Source organism: Sinocyclocheilus rhinocerous, unplaced genomic scaffold, assembly GCF_001515625.1.
Source record: "Sinocyclocheilus rhinocerous isolate Xijiao unplaced genomic scaffold, SAMN03320098_v1.1 scaffold5223, whole genome shotgun sequence".
NCBI classification, from domain to species: Eukaryota; Metazoa; Chordata; class Actinopteri; order Cypriniformes; family Cyprinidae; genus Sinocyclocheilus; species Sinocyclocheilus rhinocerous.
The window spans coordinates 128,927-150,371 of NW_015647438.1; the positions used below are offsets into that span (position 1 = coordinate 128,927).

Consider the following 21,445-nt stretch of genomic DNA (forward strand, 5'->3'; position numbering starts at 1 on the left):
TTATTTAGAATGAACAATAACTGCTGTACAAAGAGTAAAAAAAAGAAAGAAAGAAAAAAACATACCTAATGCAGAAAAGCCGCCTCTTTTTCCGAATTGCGTAGATGACCACTATCTTTCTTTCATCTCTTCTGATAAATTTTCAGTCAAATCGTTTTCTGTGTGCTAGATCAGAGCTAGAGCCCTGCATTTCAGCCCGGGCCCGACGGGCCCCGACTTTTTTACGCCCTTCGGGCTGGGCTTCGGGACGATTTTCACGTCAAAGTTCAGACGCGGGCAGGGCCTCGGGCCTGTTTTAGGCTTCTCCTTTTCTGTGTCCTGCAAAGCGCGCTTTATCTTCCACTCTCTATTGGATACAGCGCACATTTATCTAGGTTTAACGTTTAAACATTGTTATATGCTTGAACTGCTTGAACTCTATAGATTTTATTAATGTAAAAACTAAAATGAATTGTAAAACTGAAAGTAATTTTTTAAAATTGTGTTCAGCATGGTGGGCCGCATTTGAATTCGTGATGGGCCGCGGGTTGAGAACCACTGGTTTAATGTATCTCCACAAAAAGGTCTTTCTCACCGTTTCAAAGCTTTGGTGTGAATGAATCTATCCATTTTATTTACATTGGGTTGGGAAACAGTACAGTTTTGTAGCTTTTAGACCATGTCTCTTAGGTCAAGTATATGATAGTATACTCTTAAATACCAAAAAAATACTGCTTTTAGCAGATATACCAAATTTTGAATTCTGAAATGCTTCAGTCATTTTGACCTAGAGAGGATTTTCTTATTCCTGAAAATGCTAGTTAATACAGGGTGTAACAACTTCCCCCCAAAATGGATAATCCCCCCCAAAAATTGGTTATACATTTCCCAAAATGCTATATTATAACTAAATATTGGATTCAATCTTTTTTTATCAACTTGTTTTCTTTCAGTTAGTACAAGTTTTTTGGAAATGATTATTGGTAGGCCTTTATTTTACAAGAAAACAGACAAAATATTCATGCATCATATTCATCTTGCACTAAGGGGTGTGCCAACATTTTTGTTCAATTAAATCCTCTCTAAAATGAGAATGTCCAATTAGGTTCTTGGCAGTGATGTAAACTAAAGCATATTGCCTTTAAACAATAAATAAATAAATTAGTGTTTTCCCGTTTCAATAGGCAATGCGTCAACACAGGAAAGAAAACTACTCATCAGGATAATTGATCAGATTTTCATTTTGGTCTAATATAACACATTGTTGCAATAGATCTTTGTCAACATTTATCTATAATCTACTGAACAAACTTTAAAGCCATTTTGATGGAAATGTCAGTCACAAACAGTATAAATATGTACTGAATTGCTCTACATTAATTAACAGTTTTTTTGTAAGATGAGTAAATAAAGCTTTTCTCCATAGAGCGCTGGCCGAGGTGATGCGCCAGACAGCTCCAGGAGAACATGTGGAGAGAGAGGAGAGCTTGGTGGTGCATGGACAACACTACGAGAACATGCAGGCCAGAGCAACAGGAAACAACCTGCGTAAGTAAATCTGTTCCTTACCATCAGAGCTCATGCACAACAGGTAGAATCCATGTCACTCAAAGCTCAGTTTAGCTCGTTCTGGAAAACACTCTCCGCTGTGACAACCCAATAGTGGCAGATGCATCTTCTTCACCCCAGAGAAGCAGCTGTGAGGTCCTATGGCTATTCATCAGTAAATATATTCGCCTGCATGATTCGACTCCTACTGAGAACAGGGGAAGTAGTTACAGAAGCCCATTTTTGGCGTGTCCGGTGGGCTGCAGTAGCACTTGCGTCTATAGTGATCATTTAACATGCTGAGATAGTAATTATCACAGGCTAAGTGGCTGACTAACACACACACTCTCACACACATAACTCTATCTCTCTCGCTCACTCTCTTTTCACCTCACCCATGCTGTTATTTCATGCAAAAAATACAAATGTGCAGGAAAATATGAGAACTAGCGAATTATCACTTTAAAAATATCATGTTTACTTTGGCAAGTGTTCTAATTTCTTTTATAAAATGGATAGTTCTGATACTGGATGCTGATTGGTCAATTCAGTATATTATAAAACACATACCTGCTGTAAAATAATCACTGATGAATATAATAAAATAGATAGTTCTGGTCCTGGATGCTGATTGGACAATGTGAAATATTATTAAACAGATCATTCTTGTCCTGCATGCTGACTGGTCAATCCAATATATTTTAAAATGCATAGTTCCAGTCCTGGATGCTTATTGGTCAATGCAAAATATTTTAAAACAGACAGTTCTGGTCCTGGATGCTGATTAGTCAATACAATGTCCAGTTCTGGTTTTGGATGCTGATTGGCCATTACAAAATATTATAAAATTATAAAACCTATTTCTGGTCCTAGCTTTTGACTGGTCAATACAAAGAACACTTCATGATATAGTAACAGGCAGCTATGACGTAAAACAGCTGTTCACTATATTATACTATTTGCTCCTATAGCAGATTGATATTTTTGTTGAATTGCGGTGGTCTATTTTGTCTGGAACTGTATAGGATAGACCTGAATGAATTTGCAGAATAAAAAAAAAAAAACGTTTTAATGAAAAATTGTTTTCTTGATATTTTTAATAGGTAGTAACCATTTTATTAAAGCGACAAAGCACTCGAGGCCATACTGTATCTAATTGCTGAACTATAACTTCCTTTAATTTAGCTGAGGCAAAAATGATTAAACATTGCTTTGCAAGTCAATGTGAATATGCCATTTGCCAAAAGATATCTGGCATGAAAAACCAGATCACAGTAAGGCTTCCTCCATAAATAATGATTAAAATGAAATATTACAAGCTAGGAAGTCTAATGCAATAAAGTTCAACCCACAGACAGCACTGATTTACTAACATTGTCTTGTGGCATGTCACAGTGTTGCCATGGTGCTGACAGATTCCCGATCTGTTTCCCAGTTGTTTAGATCAATATGCCTTGCGTCGAGTCAAACAGTTACACTTTATTTGATGGCCTCCTAATGAAAGTCAGAAAAGCAGTTGTAGCAGATGTCATATGCTCTTTTTATAGCCTGCATGTTTCATGCAAACACTCTGACGTGCCTGGTAAGTTATGTTTATGTAACCAAATTGCTGTAGAAAGTCTGGTGGCTTTTATTTTACCACAATGTAATTCAGTGGCCTGACAGCTGTTGCTTTATAGGAATAGTTCACCAAAAAAGAAAATTTGCTGAAAATGTTCTCACCCTCAGGCCATCCATGATGTAGACGAGTTTTTTTTTTTTCATCTGGACAGGTTTGGAGAAATTTAGCATTACATTTGGACTCTCATTCTGACGGCACCCATTCACTATAGAGGATCCATTGCTGAGCAATTTCTCTAAATCTGTTTTTCGAAGAAACAAACTTATCTACATCTTGGATGGCCTGAGGGTGAGTTTTCATTTTTGGGTGAACAATTCCTTTAACTGTGGACAGGGAGTGTAATTTCTGAATTTAAGTGGAAGTGAAAAGCTCTTTGTTGATATTCGGCTGTTATCACAATACATGTTCAAGCTTGACTTTTTCTGTTCATCTCCACTTATTGTCTGAGATGGAAGAAAGGGATTTCTTGAAAAGAAAGCAAATCGAGCACTTAAAGATAGCTGTCTGTTTTGAGCCAGAGAGTGAAATCTGTAGTACACACCCGTGTTTTTCCTGCAACAACACTTGAGAGGCAATGGGGAATGTATGTTAACAGGCTGGCTGAGTGATTGTGCTATGTGCTGAAAGTGCAATGGAGCAGAGCGGAGCGACATGCAGGTGTTGCTCCTCTAAAGAGCTGTCTGTACCAATGCAGGGGAGAAATAACATTATAAGAGAAGGGCCGTCTGCAGGGAACTCAGACATCTCTCTGTACAAAATAGGGGAAACAGTCCAAACCACCAGACTGCTCACATTCAAGGCTCTGCGGCCACAAACCCATTAAAGTGTTTACTCGAGCAGTGCTGACTGGTGCCACACTGGGACCAAGGGTTGGCTTGGCCTTGTTGTGTTAAACAAGGTTACACATATGAAGCAAAGCAGAGCAAAGTCGAGAGCCATGTCATTCATGAAAGGTGAGAAGAGTGAAGTAGAAACTTAGTGACAGAGCCATTGCACCAAACCATACGTTGTGCTGTGGTGCCCATGTGGATGACGAGTTTAGCTCTGGCCCGTAATATACACTAACATTCAAATGTTTGGGGTCAGAAGGATTTTTTGTTTGTTTGTTTCTTATGCTCACGAAAGCTGCATTTATCTGATCAGGAATACAGTAAAAAAAAAAAAAATATATATATATATAATATTACAATTTAAACTAACTCTTTTCTATTTTAATAATTTTTAAAATGTAATTTATTCCTGTGATGGAAAAGCTGAAATTTCAGCATCATTACTCCAGTCTTCAGTGTCACATGATCCTTCAGAAATCATTCTAATATGATTTGCTGCTCAAGAAACATTTCTTATTATTATCAATGTTGAAACTTATTATTATCAAAAACAGTTTTGCTGCTTAACATTTTTGTTGAAACAGTGATTTTTTTATTTTTCATGATTTTTTTAAAGTTCAAAAGAACAGTTTTTTAAAATAGAAATATTTCATGATATTATAAATGTCTTCACTGTCACTTTTGGTAAATTAAATTCATCCTTGCTGAATATATACTGACCCCAAACTTTTGAATGGTAGTTGTTTTTGTCCTCAGTTCTTTATTGGAGCAAGTTGGTTTAGTGTAACACACTCGGGTAGCTATTTTTTTTTAGTGATTCTCCAACCTTATTTCGCTCAAGTCAGGCTGATAAACTGTATTCTTTAGATTGATTTTGCTCATGTCCATGAAATGCATTACGGTGTATTGTTCTTAATCATGAAATATCTTCATTAATGTCTTTTCCTTCACATTTTACACATCAACAGTGCCAAAAATTGGGTAAATTAAATATTTCTGTTTTCAGTTAATCTTCAGTTAGCAAGCTAACAGCTTAGCCTACTAGCTTAGTATATAGCTGAGTGGTTGAGAATAACTCTTTTGATTAGTATATCACAATAGTGCTAAGTTTTTGCCATCCATGAAGAAAGATGCTTTTTGTACACACATAATGGTGTAGTTAAACCTTCAAACCATTGAATCTAGCCAAATCTTGACTCCCTGGACAATGCCTTTAGTAATGAGGCGACTGGTTAATTTAAAGGGGTCCTATTATGCTTTTTCACTTTTTCAACTTTAGTAAGGCAGGACATATCTTTCTATGAATGGTTAATCTCCTCCTCCTTAGACTGTCTCACAGCCAAAAATTTCCTGTCACTTGCTACTGTATCTAATAACGCCCCAAAATACCTCTGTTCTACAACACACTGACTTGAAATTACATCCGTATTCTCAAAACTGAGTCATATAGTGGCTGGAAAAACAGAGAATTACCATGAGTAAATCAGTCACTGGAATGCAATTCATAGTCCCGGTCCAGCAATCCGGGTTAACCAAGCACAATAAACTTGGTTTGGCTTAAGTGCTTTATGTATTTACTGCCCAACCACTACAATTTTCCATTACAATACTGATCTAACTTGCACAGTAATTCTGGGAATCACAGTTACCAGCACAAGCTGAGAGGCTGTTTTTATTTAAACAGGTGACAGCAATGATATATAATTAATTCACACCCAGAGCCAGTGTTTGTACAGCACAGTTTTACTCATGAGACTCTGTTTAAACTCAGAATCCGCTGGGCAAAGAAACTAACGGTGACTCATTACTATACCAGTTAACCTAATCAACTCTCTGTTTTCTGTTTACACATCAGAACAGCTTAGAGCAGTTTTAGAGAGCTTAAAGGACTAAATAACTGTTAGAGGTGAAAGCGGCGTAAAGATGAATCGAAATGCAGTACTGTGTGGAGTTCGTAAGACTGCAGCTGAGTTAAGTCATAGCTGATGAATGCAGATCATAATAATGCTACGTGTTCTCTACGCTTACAGTAGCGAAACACAACAGAAGAAAATTTTATAAGGAGTGAATATTCCTGTCAAAAGTCCTTGAGTTCAGCTGTGGTTTAGTTACACAGACAGCTTTACCTGGTTTGCTGCACTGCTTGTTTCCATGGAGATGGTGTAAGATTTTGCTGACCATTGTTTTTATTCTCCGTGAAAAAATACAGCTGAACTGAAAAAAAAGGGCAAAATAAAACATCATAATAGGATCAGATGGGTGTTGTACCAGATGCATAAATGTTGGTAGTGATTACCCATTTAGCATTATGGGAAATAATGACCTGCTCATAAATTTGTCGACATATCAGTCTCAATATGACAGGTACTTCTCATGGAGTTTCAGCATATAACAAACTTTTCCTAAATATTTGCTAAAAAATGGGTCACTAGGAGGGCAGTGAGGAAATGATCAGGTGCTACGGTGATTTTTGGATACTAAAATCTGAGACTAGGGATGGACAATATATCAATACCATATTGCCCATCTGGAATTTTTTTATTTTTATTTATTGACTGATACTGGATATTTAATTATGCTCATTTTCCTAATTTTAACATTTAAATCACCTTTACCATTATCTAACACTCACTTACAGTGTTTATTTATTTATTTATTTATATCTTATCTTAAACCTGGGAATAAACAACAGGTTTTGGGATTTTATATATTTTTTTATCTATTTATTATTATTTAAAAAAAAATTTATATTATGTTTATTATGTTTGGTACATTTTTCACAGGCACTGTTATACTGAAAAAAAAATAGCATTAATAGGAGGAATTTTGCGCTAATGGTCTCAGACTTTTGGACTCCACAGTATATCAAAGTATTATTGTCAAAGTAAATATCAAATTAACATACCGTATAATATAATGTTGTGAGACCTAAACTGACTAGCTTTTAAAACGATTGGTTATCATCATACAGAGCATGAAAATAATTATCAGCTTATTGGTGCCGGCCAGAATTGTAATATTATTGCCTCCCTATTTGAAATCACATTGAAAATCTTGGATTGGACATTTTATTTAAACTTGCTAATAAACATATAGTTTTTGGGATTTTAATAAATTTCACATTCATTTTTTAGTTAAATTTTTTAAAGAAACTGGTGCGCTGATAATATAGTTCATAATGAAAAAATACTACACTATATATCAAAATATCATCTGATACCTTCACTAAACACTAATAATTTTTAGTAATGCAGTAAAATGAACTGAGTGGTCACTCTTCTCCTTTGCAGTTTAATCATTGTAGTCTCTCATATTGGTGCTGAACGCTGAACGGTAAAATATGTTAGGGGAGGGTTTGAGAGTGCAGCTGAAATTACTGTTATTGATTTTAATGAATTTAGGCAGGGACAAGTAAAGCCCAGGCAGTCAGTCAATTACCACATCTTAAACAGAGTTCCCTCTTCCCTCTAATGCCCCCCCACGCCTCGAATAATTATCAGTTAATTTCCTGCCAGTCGACGTGCTGACAGGTAGGTGGCTATGTAAATCCACAGCATCCGAGGAAGGCTGCGATGACTGGCAAGCAATGGTGTGGACTTCTCAGATCGCATAGGCTCCAAGTTAACACATTATAATTAGAAAAAAAATTGCACACCATCAAAAACAAGCAAAACATATAAATAATCCCCGATTGGAGCTGTGACATAAATCGCCCTTCTGGCTCGTCAGAGGGTGCATGGAGCTCACACTGCTAAAGCAACTGTTGAGAAGATGAGAGCTGAGAAAGGTTGCTTTTTATCGGGCCCAAATTGGCTCTTTGAGAGCTGTGTCACAATAGGGGGTGGATTGCTTCAGACCTTCATACATCCCAGTCAAACACTCCCACAGATTGATCTGAAAACGGCCATAGATGATTGTAAGGGAGCAGCTGCCCACTTAAATTGGGCCACATCATGAGAAATGCAATTTGATCTTTTAAGATGCAAAAAAAAAAAAGGCTTGTCCTAAAATCCGTCAGATTCCTGAAACATTAACATAAGACCGCCCACATGTACAGAATCAGATCAAAATCACCTGTTGTGTGTTCAGAAGCAGGATGGATATTGTGTAGCACCTACAGCTCTGCATAGCCTTCTGACAAAGCCAAAGAGTGGCTGGTTAGAAAAGATTATCTTGTTAGTTTATTTAAGATCTCTGGTCATTCAGTCTCATACTATCAGTTTGCTTGGAATGGAAACCTGTTTATTAAAGGTACGGCAGCAAAAAATAAAAAAAGTATTTCCTTTCAACTTAAAAACCATGTCATTGAGTGGCTGTCAGACCACTTCCTCTCTGTCAAAATGTAAGCCCAGTGGTGATGTACACTCCTGAAGTGGGTCAGTCCAATCTGGATTTTATGGCACCGCTGTAAGAAATGGGTCCACTTTTTTTATTGGTCTACATTCTTCAGTGGCAGAATTTAGTCTGGAGGGCATTTCACGCTCATGAGTTTTTGGACCAAGTGTTTGAAGCGTTTACTGAGAGAGAAAAAAATCAGGTTATTACTATGTTTAGCATTTAGGGAGTGAGGCAGTTCAGATCAGATTAACTTAGGAGTTTATTAATGTATGCTGATTTTGAGCTTTTTTCAATCTTTTTCAGGTTGAATGTGGTTTGTGTTTGTTTACTATGTTGAACATTTTACTCCATTATGAAACAAACATAAAAACACTATTATTAGGAATTGTGTTTATTGTCATTTAGTTGCATATGCTGTCTGCGTTGTTTTATCATCGCTTCACTAAATGTTTACTGTGTAAACAAGCTTACGCTTTGCTCCTTAGTCAACACCACTAACTAGCAGAGCGGCAAATCTGTGTGATGAACTTAAGGGAAATCTGTGTTGGGAAATGTTTTGCCCTCAAACACATTTCTGGATTCAAAATGACTGGATTTCATCCATGAAAATATGTAGAACAATGGTAAATGTGACCACAGCAAATGAATAGTTCACCCAAACTTAAAAAGAAAATGGCTTACAATTTACTCACCCTGAGACCATCCAAGATGCAGTGAATGGGTGCCGTCAGAATGAGAGTCCAAACAGCTGATAAAAACATCACAATAATTCACAAGTAATCCACACTACTCCAGTCCATCAATTAACATCTTGTAAAGTGAAAAGCTGCATGTTTGTTAGAAACAAATCCTTCAAGATGTTTTAACTTAGAACTCTTGCTTCTGGCTAAAATACGACTCCTCTATCAATACATTTACATTACATTTACATTTAGACATTTAGTAGACGCTTTTATCCAAAGCGACTTACAATTGGGGGATACATAAAGCGATTCTTCTTAAAAGAGGCAAACAGATACAGGAAGTGCTTGTAATACCAAGTTTTTAGACATTGTTCAAATAAGTACACGCTAGAAAGAGAAGGAATAGATAAAGAGAGAGAATTTTTTTTTTATTTTTTTTTTTATGATGATGAAGTCAAGTAGCTTCGAAAGAGATGAGTTTTCAGCTGTCGCTTGAAAATGGTCAGGGATTCAGCATTCCGGATAGGGGTGGGGAGATCGTTCCACCAGCCAGGAACGGTGAACGAGAATGTTCTGGAAAGTGATTTTGAGCCTCTCTGTGATGGTACCACGAGGCGTCGCTCACTAGCGGATCTCAGACTTCTGGAGGGGATGTAGATTCGTAGTAGGGAGTGGAAGTAGGCGGGTGCTGAGCCTGTGGCTGTTCTATATGCAAGCATCAATGTCTTGAACTTGATTCGAGCCGCAACCGGTAGCCAGTGCAAGGAGATAAAGAGAGGTGTAACGTGGGCTCTTTTGGGCTCGTTGAAGACCAGTCGTACCGCTGCATTCTGAATCAATAATATTGCTATTTCCAGTAAAAAAAAGTAATCTCATCTGAATCAGGAGATAAATATTCACTTATCAAGCACCTTTTACAAGCAAAAAAAAAAAGGATTGCTTGTGGATTATTGTGATGTTTTTATCAGCTGTTTGGACTCTCATTCTGACGGCACCCATTCACTGCAGAGAATCCATTGGTGAGCAAATGATGCAATGCTAAATTTCTAAAATTCTATTCTGATGAAGAAACAAACTCATCTACATCTTGGATGGCCTGAGGGTGAGTACATTTTCTGCAAATTTTCATTTTTAGGTCATCTATTCCTTTAAACCAGATGGTGATTTATGGTGATTTATAAATCCCATGATTCCCATCGCAGGGTTTTGCACTAAAATAGTGCATACAAAAATACATTTTAATGGCCTTCCTTTCAAAACATATATCATTGTTAAACTGAGTTCACCATCAGGTGAAACAGTGTTTTTAGTGAAACATGTCAATGATGAGTCCCCCAAAAGTATTTGAACACTCAATTTACACTTGAATTAAAAATGTAAAATATCAATACAAGCAGCATCTGTATACAAATAAACTGTAAACTCTTGAATAAATCTACAAGGCAGTTTTTTTAGTGTTTTCAATTATTTTGATTGCTCCATTAGTTTCATGTAGCATACGTTTTGTATTCCCATGTTATGCCCTCTGGTCACTGTGGCGTGGCTCATTGAAAATCAAATAACATGTTTCTGCTGTTACCCATTTTTCCAGTCCTGGTCTGACTGTCTCTCAAGGTTGCATCAGTACAATATGAACCCATTTGCTGCGGAGGAGCAAACAGTAGTACTAATAACTATGGGAATATTTGAAGGTGGGTAATGGCTAATGCTGTGCCGATCTCTGTCCATTAATATTTATTGAATTTGAGGCTGAGGAAGGGTATTGAATATTTATGGATAATAACCACATGAAGTGGTACCATACTAATGAGGCAGTACAGGCAGAATCCAACGGAAACTGAATTTGAAAATCGCATTTGTTTGTAAAATAATTTAGGAAATACTGATTGTTTACAATAATTGTGGCCTGAGACTTACATATCAACTCATCTTCCAAAACACAGCAGAAAGTTAAGTTTATTTCCATGAGGCCTCTGCAATGGACACACTGTTCTGCTGGAATGCAGCAAGATGTCGAAAATGGCCATGAAAAAAGGCAAGAGACAGGCTCAAAGGCTCAAAACAGGCTCAAGATTACCAAAGAATTGCAGAAGAAATGCTCGCAGTCATATTGATATTCACCAAATACTCTGTTATTTATTCTTTTTCTGAACAGTGCACAGTACTGGCAATGAAAACCAGGAAAATAAAAACAACTTGAGGCTTGTAAGGCTAGAGTTTGAGGTCTCATCATCCTGTCAGGCACAAAGCAGCGAAGCTTTCTTCACTTAGTCAGTGAGAGAGTTGACTAAAGCTTTAGGAAATAGTGTCATCTAATGTTTTTCTCAGTTATCTGAAAAGCAAAATAAGACATGTGGTCTTTGTTCATTATATGAAATGTCTGATGATGTGAACTATTAAAAATAAAAGGTTCCAGAAGGGTCGCAACAATGCCATAGAAGGACCATTTTGGTTCCCCAAAGAAGTTTCAGTGAACAGTTCTTAAAAGAACCATTTTTTTAACTTGGTGTTAAGAACATTGTTTTCACTATAAAGAACCATTTGTGGAATGGAAAGGTTCCACGGATGTTAAACGTTCTTCATGGAACCTCTGATGCCAATAAAGAGCCTTTATTTTTGAGAGTGTGGTGGGATGTGCAATCCATACATCCTTGCTTTGAGTCTATGAGGCATGTTAGGGTCCATGCCCATATGTGGCATACTTATCCAAAACCAATGGGCCACTGACAGCACAACATCCAAATTTCCTGGGGAGAGATGAATATGCAGACATAGGTTTCCAAATTTAAGATGGCTGCCCACGTGTGGAGTTGTGTGGAGTGTGTAATGAGTCATGTAATGGCAGATCAGGAAGAAATCAAAATAAGTCAGAGCTCGTCCTGTTTTCTACTGCCATTTTGCTGTTAAATCACATGCTAAACTTTTATTTGCCCATACAAAAGAAGTCAATGGTCACCAAAACTGTTTGGTTACCAACATTCTTCAAAATATCTTCTTTTATGTTTCACAGAAGAAAGTAAGGCTAACAGGGTTGGAATGGCGTGGGTGAGTAAATGATGACAGAATTTTCAGTTTTGGCTGAACTATCCATTTAAGCAGCATTTTTTTTTTTTTTGCTTTAGTAAAATATATTTTTTACATATTTGTACTGAAAAACAAGTCAAAAATACTGATTAAGCTGATGCTGCTACACTCTCAGAAAAAAAGGTACAAAAGTTGTCACTGGGGCAGTACCTTTTTTAAAAGGCACACCTTTGTACCAAAAGAGTCCATAATGGTACCTTAAATGTACACATTAGTACCTAAAGTGTACATATTAGTACCTAAATGGTACAAAAGTGTACCGTTTGAAAAGGTACCGCCCCAGTGGCAGCTATTGTACCTTTTTTTCTGAGAGTGTAGTAACACTTGTTACAGGGTTTCTGGGCAAGAAACTAAAAATGCGGATTTATTTTAAGGCAGACATTTGACAGTTAGCCCGTCACCTGTAACATGAGAGGCTGAAGGTCATAACACACCTGAAATTAGAGGAACCACAGACAGACACCAGCCAGCCTTTTACATTTTCAATGCATACACATATACACATATCATAGCAGGATATCCACATGCTTTCCTATATGAAAAGCTCATGGACGCAGTGGAATGTTCTGAAGATGATAAATCCAATTATTAAATAATCCGAAATTAAATTTCGGTTTCACTTTTCAGTCCAGTTCCAAAGTTATCTTTGTGTCACAATGTCTGTGCCCTTCCCATGCCACTATTGTGTTTAGATCCCAAAATACTCTACTGCATTTTTTATGAGGCCTTGCAGACTATCTGTGTCTGTTTTTGACTCACTTTGACTAATTTGAGCAGGTCTCTTTTCTTTTCGGAAAACCTTTGTGTCCTTCTTCTTTAAAGGGATAGTTCAATGAAACATTCAAATTCAGTCATCATTTACTCACCCTCATAGTTACAAACCATATGAAGGAGAATTATGCTTTTTCATTCCATTCTGAATAGGCACTGTAAATTTCAAAAAGCACACAAAAGCCCATTTTCATCAAACTAGCCAAACTAGCCCATCATTGATAACATTTTTTTAATGCCTCCGTTAGAAAGATATGAGCTAAGAATCTCAATTATTGGTGTCTTACAGCTACAGTGAGGACATTTCTGATATGTCAAATGTGTCCTCTTCATACCCAGCACTTTTTAGTTAAGACTGTTTTTATTAGACACAACATGTAATTTCATGCCCCTCTCTAAAGTAATTAGCTTGGCACTGATATCTGTTTTTGACCAGTGGGAAATAAGGCTGTAATTAGCCCAATTTCTGTATTCATTATCTCTTTTTATCATTGAGATACAGCATTAAGTGGGCTCCTTCAAACTAAAACTCAATACCACAAATACTGGAGTTGGATGTAAAAAAAAAAGTTCTTTTGATGTTGTTGAAATTTTACTTTTGGTCTCTCTGTACACAAACCCTATAGTGTGTGCTGTGTAATATACTTCAACTACATTCCAGATGTAAAATTAAAGAAGGAATTCAAATCTGCCAAGTATGCTGATTAAAAACACAAATAAACTCATGACTTCATTTAAGAATCTGAATTTGTGTGAGCAGTTGAAATTTTTATGTCCAGAAACTTGTGATCTAAAGATGTTTTTGGTAATTTTAGATGTATTATTTATTGGAAAAATGCAGGTGTATTGATTATTGTTTTCTTCATGAAAAATTCAGCACTGGTCTAACTAACATATCTCCTAGGGGCAATATATCTCTTATTGCTATATGCACCGTAGCATGTTTTTCTATTAGGTATTGACGAAAATGTCTCATGCATTTTTTTCCTCCCAAAGCTGACCTCAGTCATATATTAGCAGCGTTAGATAAGGCTTCTGAATCACAGTCCAGGAGGGAATCGAACTGTGCATGTAACATAACTAAAACTGGCACATTCATTAAGTTGCTCTCTTCAAAAATGGGCTAAATTCCAATCAGACATCCTGGCAGAGCGAAATGATGAGAACCCAAAGCCGGGTGACATCTCACGCATAGCTGACATCTCCTGCCAGATAAACGGCCACACGCTTTCTCTGTCTCTCTGAACCACTCACAAATTACAGCAATTTCTGTCACTCCGGCATTTATAGTTTTGTCACTTGAAATCTATTTTTATCCAAACACAAGCAGCTTTGTCTGCTATTTAGCCCCTGACCAGCCAAGAAGGTCTATATTACCTGGAAAGAGCGATCCGTTAGCATTTCCATTCATCTCCATGGCAATTGATATCTTTGGTCATGAGTGTTTCGAAATATATTTTTGAGGCAATCACCTGAAACATAACATAACTGACTTTCTTTCTTCTGTTGAACATAGAATAAGATATTTTGAAAAAAAGTCAACGCTCAACAAAACTCTTTGGTTACCAACATTCTTTAAAATATCTTATTTTATGTTCCACAGAAGTCATACAGGTTTAGAAAGACATGAGAGTGAGTAAATAATGACAGGAGTACATTTTTGGGTGTACTATCCATTTAAGTAGCATTTTTATTTTTATTTTTCAGTAAAAATAGATTTTGGGTTGTGTAGAAAAAATATCTGCAGTTTGATTCTTCAATAAATGTATCTTCTTTAACAATGTTCACATTTTTCTTGAAAACCAGAAGACAAATATACTGATTAACAAAATGATTTGTGCAGTGTGCGAGTTTCACCATCTTTGCATGGAATTGTTCTCCGCAAAAGATTGTTTTATTTTCTACTGTATCTACCCAAATGAGGGACCAGGCAATTGTGAAAAATGAACTACTGTCTTTATGGCATCCTAAATCAAGCCTACTCATTACTGGATTAGAGGTTGCATGGCAACGCTACAAAGAAGGCCAAAGAAACTAAAGTTTCATCTCTACAGATGAGGAATCAGAGGCTAGTTATTCCCAAACCCATGTTGCTTCTGTTGAGTCTTCTCATGGGGTGTGATCGTACTGTATGAACAGTGAGCCATTCCAGTTATCTGAAAGATGGGATGGGTTGTGAGCAACAAATAATGGCGATCATCTCCTTGCCACCATCCAGTGCTTTTCTCAAGCTGGTTAAAAAAAAAGGGATTGGGATTAGTGCTCTGCATTTTTAACCCATCCAAAGTGCACACACACAGCAGTGAACACACACACACCGTGAACACACACCCGGAGCAGTGGGCAGCCATTTTTCCTGCGGCACCCGGGGATCAGTTGGGGGTTCGGTGCCTTGCTCAAGGGCACCTCAGTCGTGGTATTGAAGGTGGGAGAGAGCGCTGTACATTCACTCCCCCCACCTACAACCCGCAACCTTTGGGTTACGAGTCCAACTCTCTAACCATTAGGCCACGACTTCCCCAATAAGTGTTTTATAAGTGTTAAATAAGTGTTAAATAATTGTTATAGATACAGGTGGGAATTTTTCATTTACCACAGTGAATATGTGATGTTAAAAACTGTCTAGGCTTCTCACATGCTGCATATTGATTTTAACACACTGCTATTCAATGCCTGGAAATACTTGAATACCAGTGTGAAGAAACACAGATTTGTCTGTCCTGTAAAAGGCATGTGGCCTAATTATGGATGGGCGATAAATTAGTATTGATATTTATTGGGGAAAAATACTCAGTATCGATAATAAGCTTTTGTGTTATTTTCAGTATTTCACCTACATCTAGACAATCAGGTGTGTGTTGCTAAAAATTCTGCATGTTCTTCATGTCTCTGCGTGAATGACGTTTGTGGTGTTTTCAGTTTTCACTATATGAGGGCATGAATGCATGAACTTCATCTCCAGATCTGCTTCGCCAGCATTTCACCATTTAATTTAATAAAATAATCCACTAAAATTGTCAGATAAACACAGAATTTCTTCACTAAAAACTGCCAAAAGTTATTGGTTTAACTAAGAAATTATGACATAAATATATTACAATTGTATATTTAAATGCCAAACTGCCAAAAAATAAATGTTTGAACAAAGAAATGAAGACAGAAATATATTACTGTTACGTTGTGATATACTATATAAAGCTCATTCTTCTATTGTATATGTAAATGTTCTTCTCCAAATACTACTAATTTCATTACATTTTAAAAGTTTGATTCAATTGTCAGTTTTTAATGAATTAATTCTATTAGACACTATTTTTGCTGATATTTTATTATAATTATTATTAAATGGTCATATTCCATGTTATACGTCTTGTTTTGGACTTTCATGTTGAAGTTTTGTTTCCTTAGTTTCCAATTTGCTTTCCTAGTTGTATTTTCTCTTGATTAATTTATTGATTGTATATTCTTGTATTTCTTGTTTTCTTATTCTCCCCTGTAAAAATAGCCCCTGTGTTTCTTTGTACTTTGTTAAGTCTTGGTTGTTGTCTCTAGCGTTTAGATGGTGGCCTCAGTTCTGATCTTTGTTTGCATTCTGTTTTTGTTCAGTTTTCTTGTGTGGTTTTGGATTTTTCTTTATTAAAAGTAGTTTATTCTGAATTTGGATCCAGCTCCCATTTGGTTATGAGTTCACATTTATCACGTTATCAGTCATAAAACATTGAATTCAGAAAGAATAAAATGCACAGAATTGTGTTTCATGGGGCCCTAAATTAAAAGAGGAATACTCTGTGAAGGACTCTTGTAAACAAACAAATTTACATTTTGCATTTATGCATTTAGCAAACACTTTTATCCAAAGTGACGCTGTATTCAAGCTATACATTTTTGTCAGTTCTTCAGTTTTGTAATTACATTCATTCTTAAGGCCTAACAAACATGTGGAATACAGTTCCTTCCCCATTAAATGAATAATATAATAAATGTTGATATAAAATGATACGGAGAAGAATAGCACTATTTCTGGCCATACTGCCCAGTCCTGGGCCAAACCGAAGCATGCATCTCAGGGTTAATGCTAATAACGTGAATCAATTGTAAATCAGTGCTGTGTCTTGTATAACGCCACAAGTGTCTCTTTGCTTCAATATTAATAACCAGGAGGTAGTATCATACTCCGTTTGACAAATGACCATGTCAAAAAGAAAATGTGTCACTGTCAGAGGATATGAAAAACCATTACCTGCCACCATGCCTACAGCTTGGACCCAATGGATGCCATAATCAAGTTAGAAACTCAGGACAGAGTCCACAGAAACAACATTTCTGAAGTTACAGTAGGTGTGAAGATAAGGTTGTGTTAGGTTGAGCTCCGCATTTGAAGGATTGATTCTGGAGACACTCAATAATCATTCTTGGAACCCCAGGACAGGCATTTCATTTTTTGTGACAGGACATTTTACTCTGCCTTTATTACAGTTCCACTGCATAATGACTTATTTTCATCCCCTCTTTTGATTAGAACTGGAATTAATCTTACTGCCTAGGAGATTATGGATCACAGCGTAATTAATTTCCGCACATTTAATTAGATATTCTGCACACCTGGTTTATAAGCATATTAACTGATGCAGTTATGGGATCTTCATGTTTGGAAGCCTGGAGTCATGAACTGTCAAATTGTCTAATCTAATTATCTGAGATTATTTCCTTTTTTGCTTAAAGTCATTTCCCTTATGAGCAACATTTCCAAATGATGTAGATGATTGATTATATGAATCAAAATATGATTTGATTTGCTCACTTTCTAATTATCACTAAAGTGTGGAAGCACGTTTATGCCACGGGATAAAAAAATAAAAAGGTAATGCGACCCAATGCCAAGGTCATGGGTTTAATTCCCAGGGAGTGCATGAACTTATAAAACGTATACCTTGAATAGAATGTTAGTTGCTTTGGATGAAAATCTCTGAGAATACACTACACTCTCCAAAAAAGTGTGCAAAAACTGTACCTTTAAGGGTACAACAGGTTGTTACCGGGGCAGTACTCTCAAAGGGACATCTTTGTACCTTCTTTACCCTCTAAAGGGTTCATAACAGTACCATAAGAGTATATGGTATATAAGGTACAAAGGTCCTTTTAAGGGGTACTGTCCCAGTGTCAAGCTGTACCCCCTAAAAGTTACAATTTTGCACATTTTTGTTTTTGAGTGTACTGTTCAAAAGTGTGGGGTCAGTAAGATTTGTTATTAAATAAATTAAGGCTTTTATTCATCAAGGACACAACAGATTGATCAAACTGATTGCTGTTTTTACTGTATTTTTTATCAAATAAATCCAGCCTTGATGAGCAAGAGAGACTACTTTCAGAAACATTTTCAAATCTTAACAAACCTAAACTTTTGAATGGTAGTGTATGTAGATATGAAATGTAAATGGCTGTTCCTCTGTTGACTTTCTTGTAAAACCAACAAATAAAATAAAACAACGGATACCAACAGTGTCAACTGTACTATAGCCTGAGTGATTTTTAGAGAGAAAACTGAAATAGAAGAAAAATGTATTTGGCTTCAGCCCACTAGTGTCTGAAGTGTGTGTTAAGTGTAGAGCCCTTCAGTCCTGTGATACAGACGCTGGAGTCTTGTAGCAAACAGCCATCCAGCTAGAAGAAATAAAAGAGGTTTCCAAGACAACAGGTCAAGGAGAGTAACAACTAAAACACATCTGAAGAACATAAAAAGATCAGGCAGCTCTATTGCACTGTAGCACAGTGCCACAAAACACGATTTCCATCGCAAAAAATACAACACTCATTCTGAGGATAATTCACAAAGGAAGAAGTAGACGAACGGTGTCTGTTACAGCTTAGTATGCTGTTTTTTTGTTTCCCAGTTGCTCTCCGGTTTCTGGCTGTACTTTCTCTGTCTCATGCAACTCATCAGAGTGGTTAGAAATAATACCCACAACATCTGGTTGGCCCCTCATGCCAGCCAGCAGAAGGCCAGTCAATTTGCCATGCTCCTGTGCCCCCCTTCAGCTGGCCAGATGTCAACTAATGCAATCTCTAGAAGAGAATTTATGATTTACACCATCTGCGACCCTCAATATTAAAGTCTTTGCTGTAATCAAGTGTGAAAAAAAATTAATAATAATTTTCCATTGTGACCATCGCTTGCCAGTGCTTTTGGCATGAACATGTTTTGACATTAGCAGTTCAAACGGATTCGATTAGCACAGGAGAGCCTGGCTAGAGCTCCAGAAATCCATGACTAATGATCTGCTTCCTGGGGATATAGAGTGAATCACCAAAGAGAAAACTCACAAGTTGTGTTGATGGGACAATGAAACAGCCCTCAAGCAGTTTAAGATATTGTTATATGTTAATTTAGCGGACTCTGATGGGAGGTATCCCAACTGCTGTGAGACAACGCACTGAGAAAGACTTCTGAGGGTGTTAATGTGTAGAAGAACAACAGATTCTGATATAGCGTTTAGCCTTCCTGAATAATGTGCATAATGCTCGCCCACAAAAAAATAAGCAGTACCCAGAAGCATCATAGTCATTCAGTCATTCATAGTCATTATTTACTTATATGTGACCCTGGACCACAAAACCAGTCTTAAGTCGCTGGGGGGGCAAATCCAGACCTAATTTAATAACGTTATATATAGATGAGCCAGGACTGACACTGATTTCCCTTCAAATAAATAAATCAATAAATGAAAATGAATGAATAAATTAATTAATGAATGAACAAGCAAGCAAACAAATAAGATGAGTAGGTCACGATGCCTCTGGAAGCATTGCTTTTATTTTAGAATGATAACATTTATGGAAAAACTTTACATCTCATATCTGTTGTTTGTTTCTATTTCTGTCTCTTTGCTTTAGAGGGTGCCCAAATAAACAGTGTGGGACCTGGGTCATCTATGATGCAAGCTATGACACAATACCCTGCCCTTGGACAGGTACCTGTAGCCCACCCCTATGAACCATCTCAACCTGGAAAGGAGCTCAACAAGTATGCTTCGCTCAAGGCTGTGGGTAAGACGGCCATGCTTAAATGTGCTTTTACTTGGATTTTATTTAGTTGTGTTAATCAAGCTCATTACTGAGAAAATAATGTTTGAAACTCAGTGTGATTACTTTCTGCTTGAGTTCTTAATCATGTGGTCTTGACCTGAGATCTTTTTGTTGTACTGGCAGGCCATGTTCTGGATCTTAGACGGTCTCATATTGGTCTGGATCTTAGGGGTCTGGTCTTGACAAATGTTTTATGGGCATTTACTTAGTGCACAGTTACAGCATGTTCTCTCTATACATGGTCACAGTCCTTAATTTTTTGCAAACACTGACGAGCTTAATTAATTTATTAGAAAATATATATTCTGATTTTGATGTCAGGAGAGCTGCAAACCAGCATAAAACATGCACAGAATCAGACATTATGGTTATGAATTATAATGTTGGTAAACAAAAAATGTTTTGGTGAAGTCTCTCATTTGTCTTTCCCAGTCACTGAAGAATTGTCTATGTCCATCAGTAACAGTGCTATCTTGTTCTATCAATAGTGCCGAGTAGTAATTGATTACATGTAATCTGGGTTACGTAATCAGGTTTAAAAATAATTAATTACATTTTAAAATTCTTATAATCAGATTAGTTACTTTTTATGGATTACATGATTATATATTAGTCACACATTATTTTGACCTAAAATATTTGCTTGAAGTCCCCCTGAGATTTTTAATTTAAATTTAATATTTCAATAAATTAGCAAAGCATTCACATGTTCACAGTTCTAAAAATGTCTACGAATCGATCAAACTGATCGGAGTCGGATAATGGTCACAAACAAAGATTTTTATTGTTCAAGTATTGTTTTTTTTTTTTAAGTTTACTTTTTGTGATTTAAAGGTCCCATATTGAAAACTGAAATTTCCTGGCTTTTTTTCATGATAACTGAGGTCTAGGTGCTATGTAACTACCATATAAGTTTCAAAACCGTCAATCCACAGTCAAATGCACACAGCCTGCATAAAGTAGCTGTGCCTTTTCACGAGCCGTTGTGACTTCCGTAAAAAGGTGATGTCAGAACTACAGCTGAGCAACAACAACACGGAAACATCTCGAGAAAACGCTGTTCAGTCGATGTATGTCAGGAAACTACATCATTGCACAGGCTTCCGAACTAGGGTTGGGCCGATAGACGATGCCAATACCGATTTCGGAAAGAAAATGACGTGTACTACGGAACCCCTAAAGTTAATAAATACGAGATGAGAGGAAAATATATATTTCAATATTTTCTCTCGCAGTTATATCATTGGATAATTATACTGTTTAAATTGCGGGCATCAGGCAGGGAGCCACTATTATGCCTGGCATTGAAACTGCTTTTGAATGCACGATTTTAGTTTCACTTTCGAGATTCGCGATCGCACATACTTTGTTTATACTATGGAGCGGCAGTACTTACCACACATTTTACAAGATTAGCTGTTTGTCAGAGGTGCTCAGGATCTGCAATTCACCATCATCCTCAGTCATCTCTCCTTACTCTGTTTATGTGGTAAGTGAAATTTTATGTA

At 36.8% G+C, this 21,445-nt stretch overlaps 1 protein-coding gene and 1 long non-coding RNA gene across 2 annotated transcripts in view; one reads left to right on the top strand and one right to left on the bottom strand.

Annotated features, from left to right (window-relative positions):
- shisa9b (shisa family member 9b) overlaps positions 1–21,445 on the top strand; it is a 31,814-nt gene that overhangs the window by 4,710 nt on the left and 5,659 nt on the right. The window contains exons 2-3 of the mRNA XM_016513551.1: positions 1,406–1,527; positions 19,746–19,898. Of these exons, the coding sequence (XP_016369037.1) occupies positions 1,406–1,527; positions 19,746–19,898 (275 nt within the window). The remainder of the gene's footprint in view (positions 1–1,405; positions 1,528–19,745; positions 19,899–21,445) is intronic.
- LOC107709141 (uncharacterized) lies at positions 3,920–21,065 on the bottom strand. The gene is made up of 3 exons (XR_001636455.1): positions 20,956–21,065; positions 15,688–15,693; positions 3,920–3,932 (listed from the first exon to the last, which is right to left on the bottom strand). It is a non-coding gene; the product is annotated as an uncharacterized LOC107709141 (long non-coding RNA).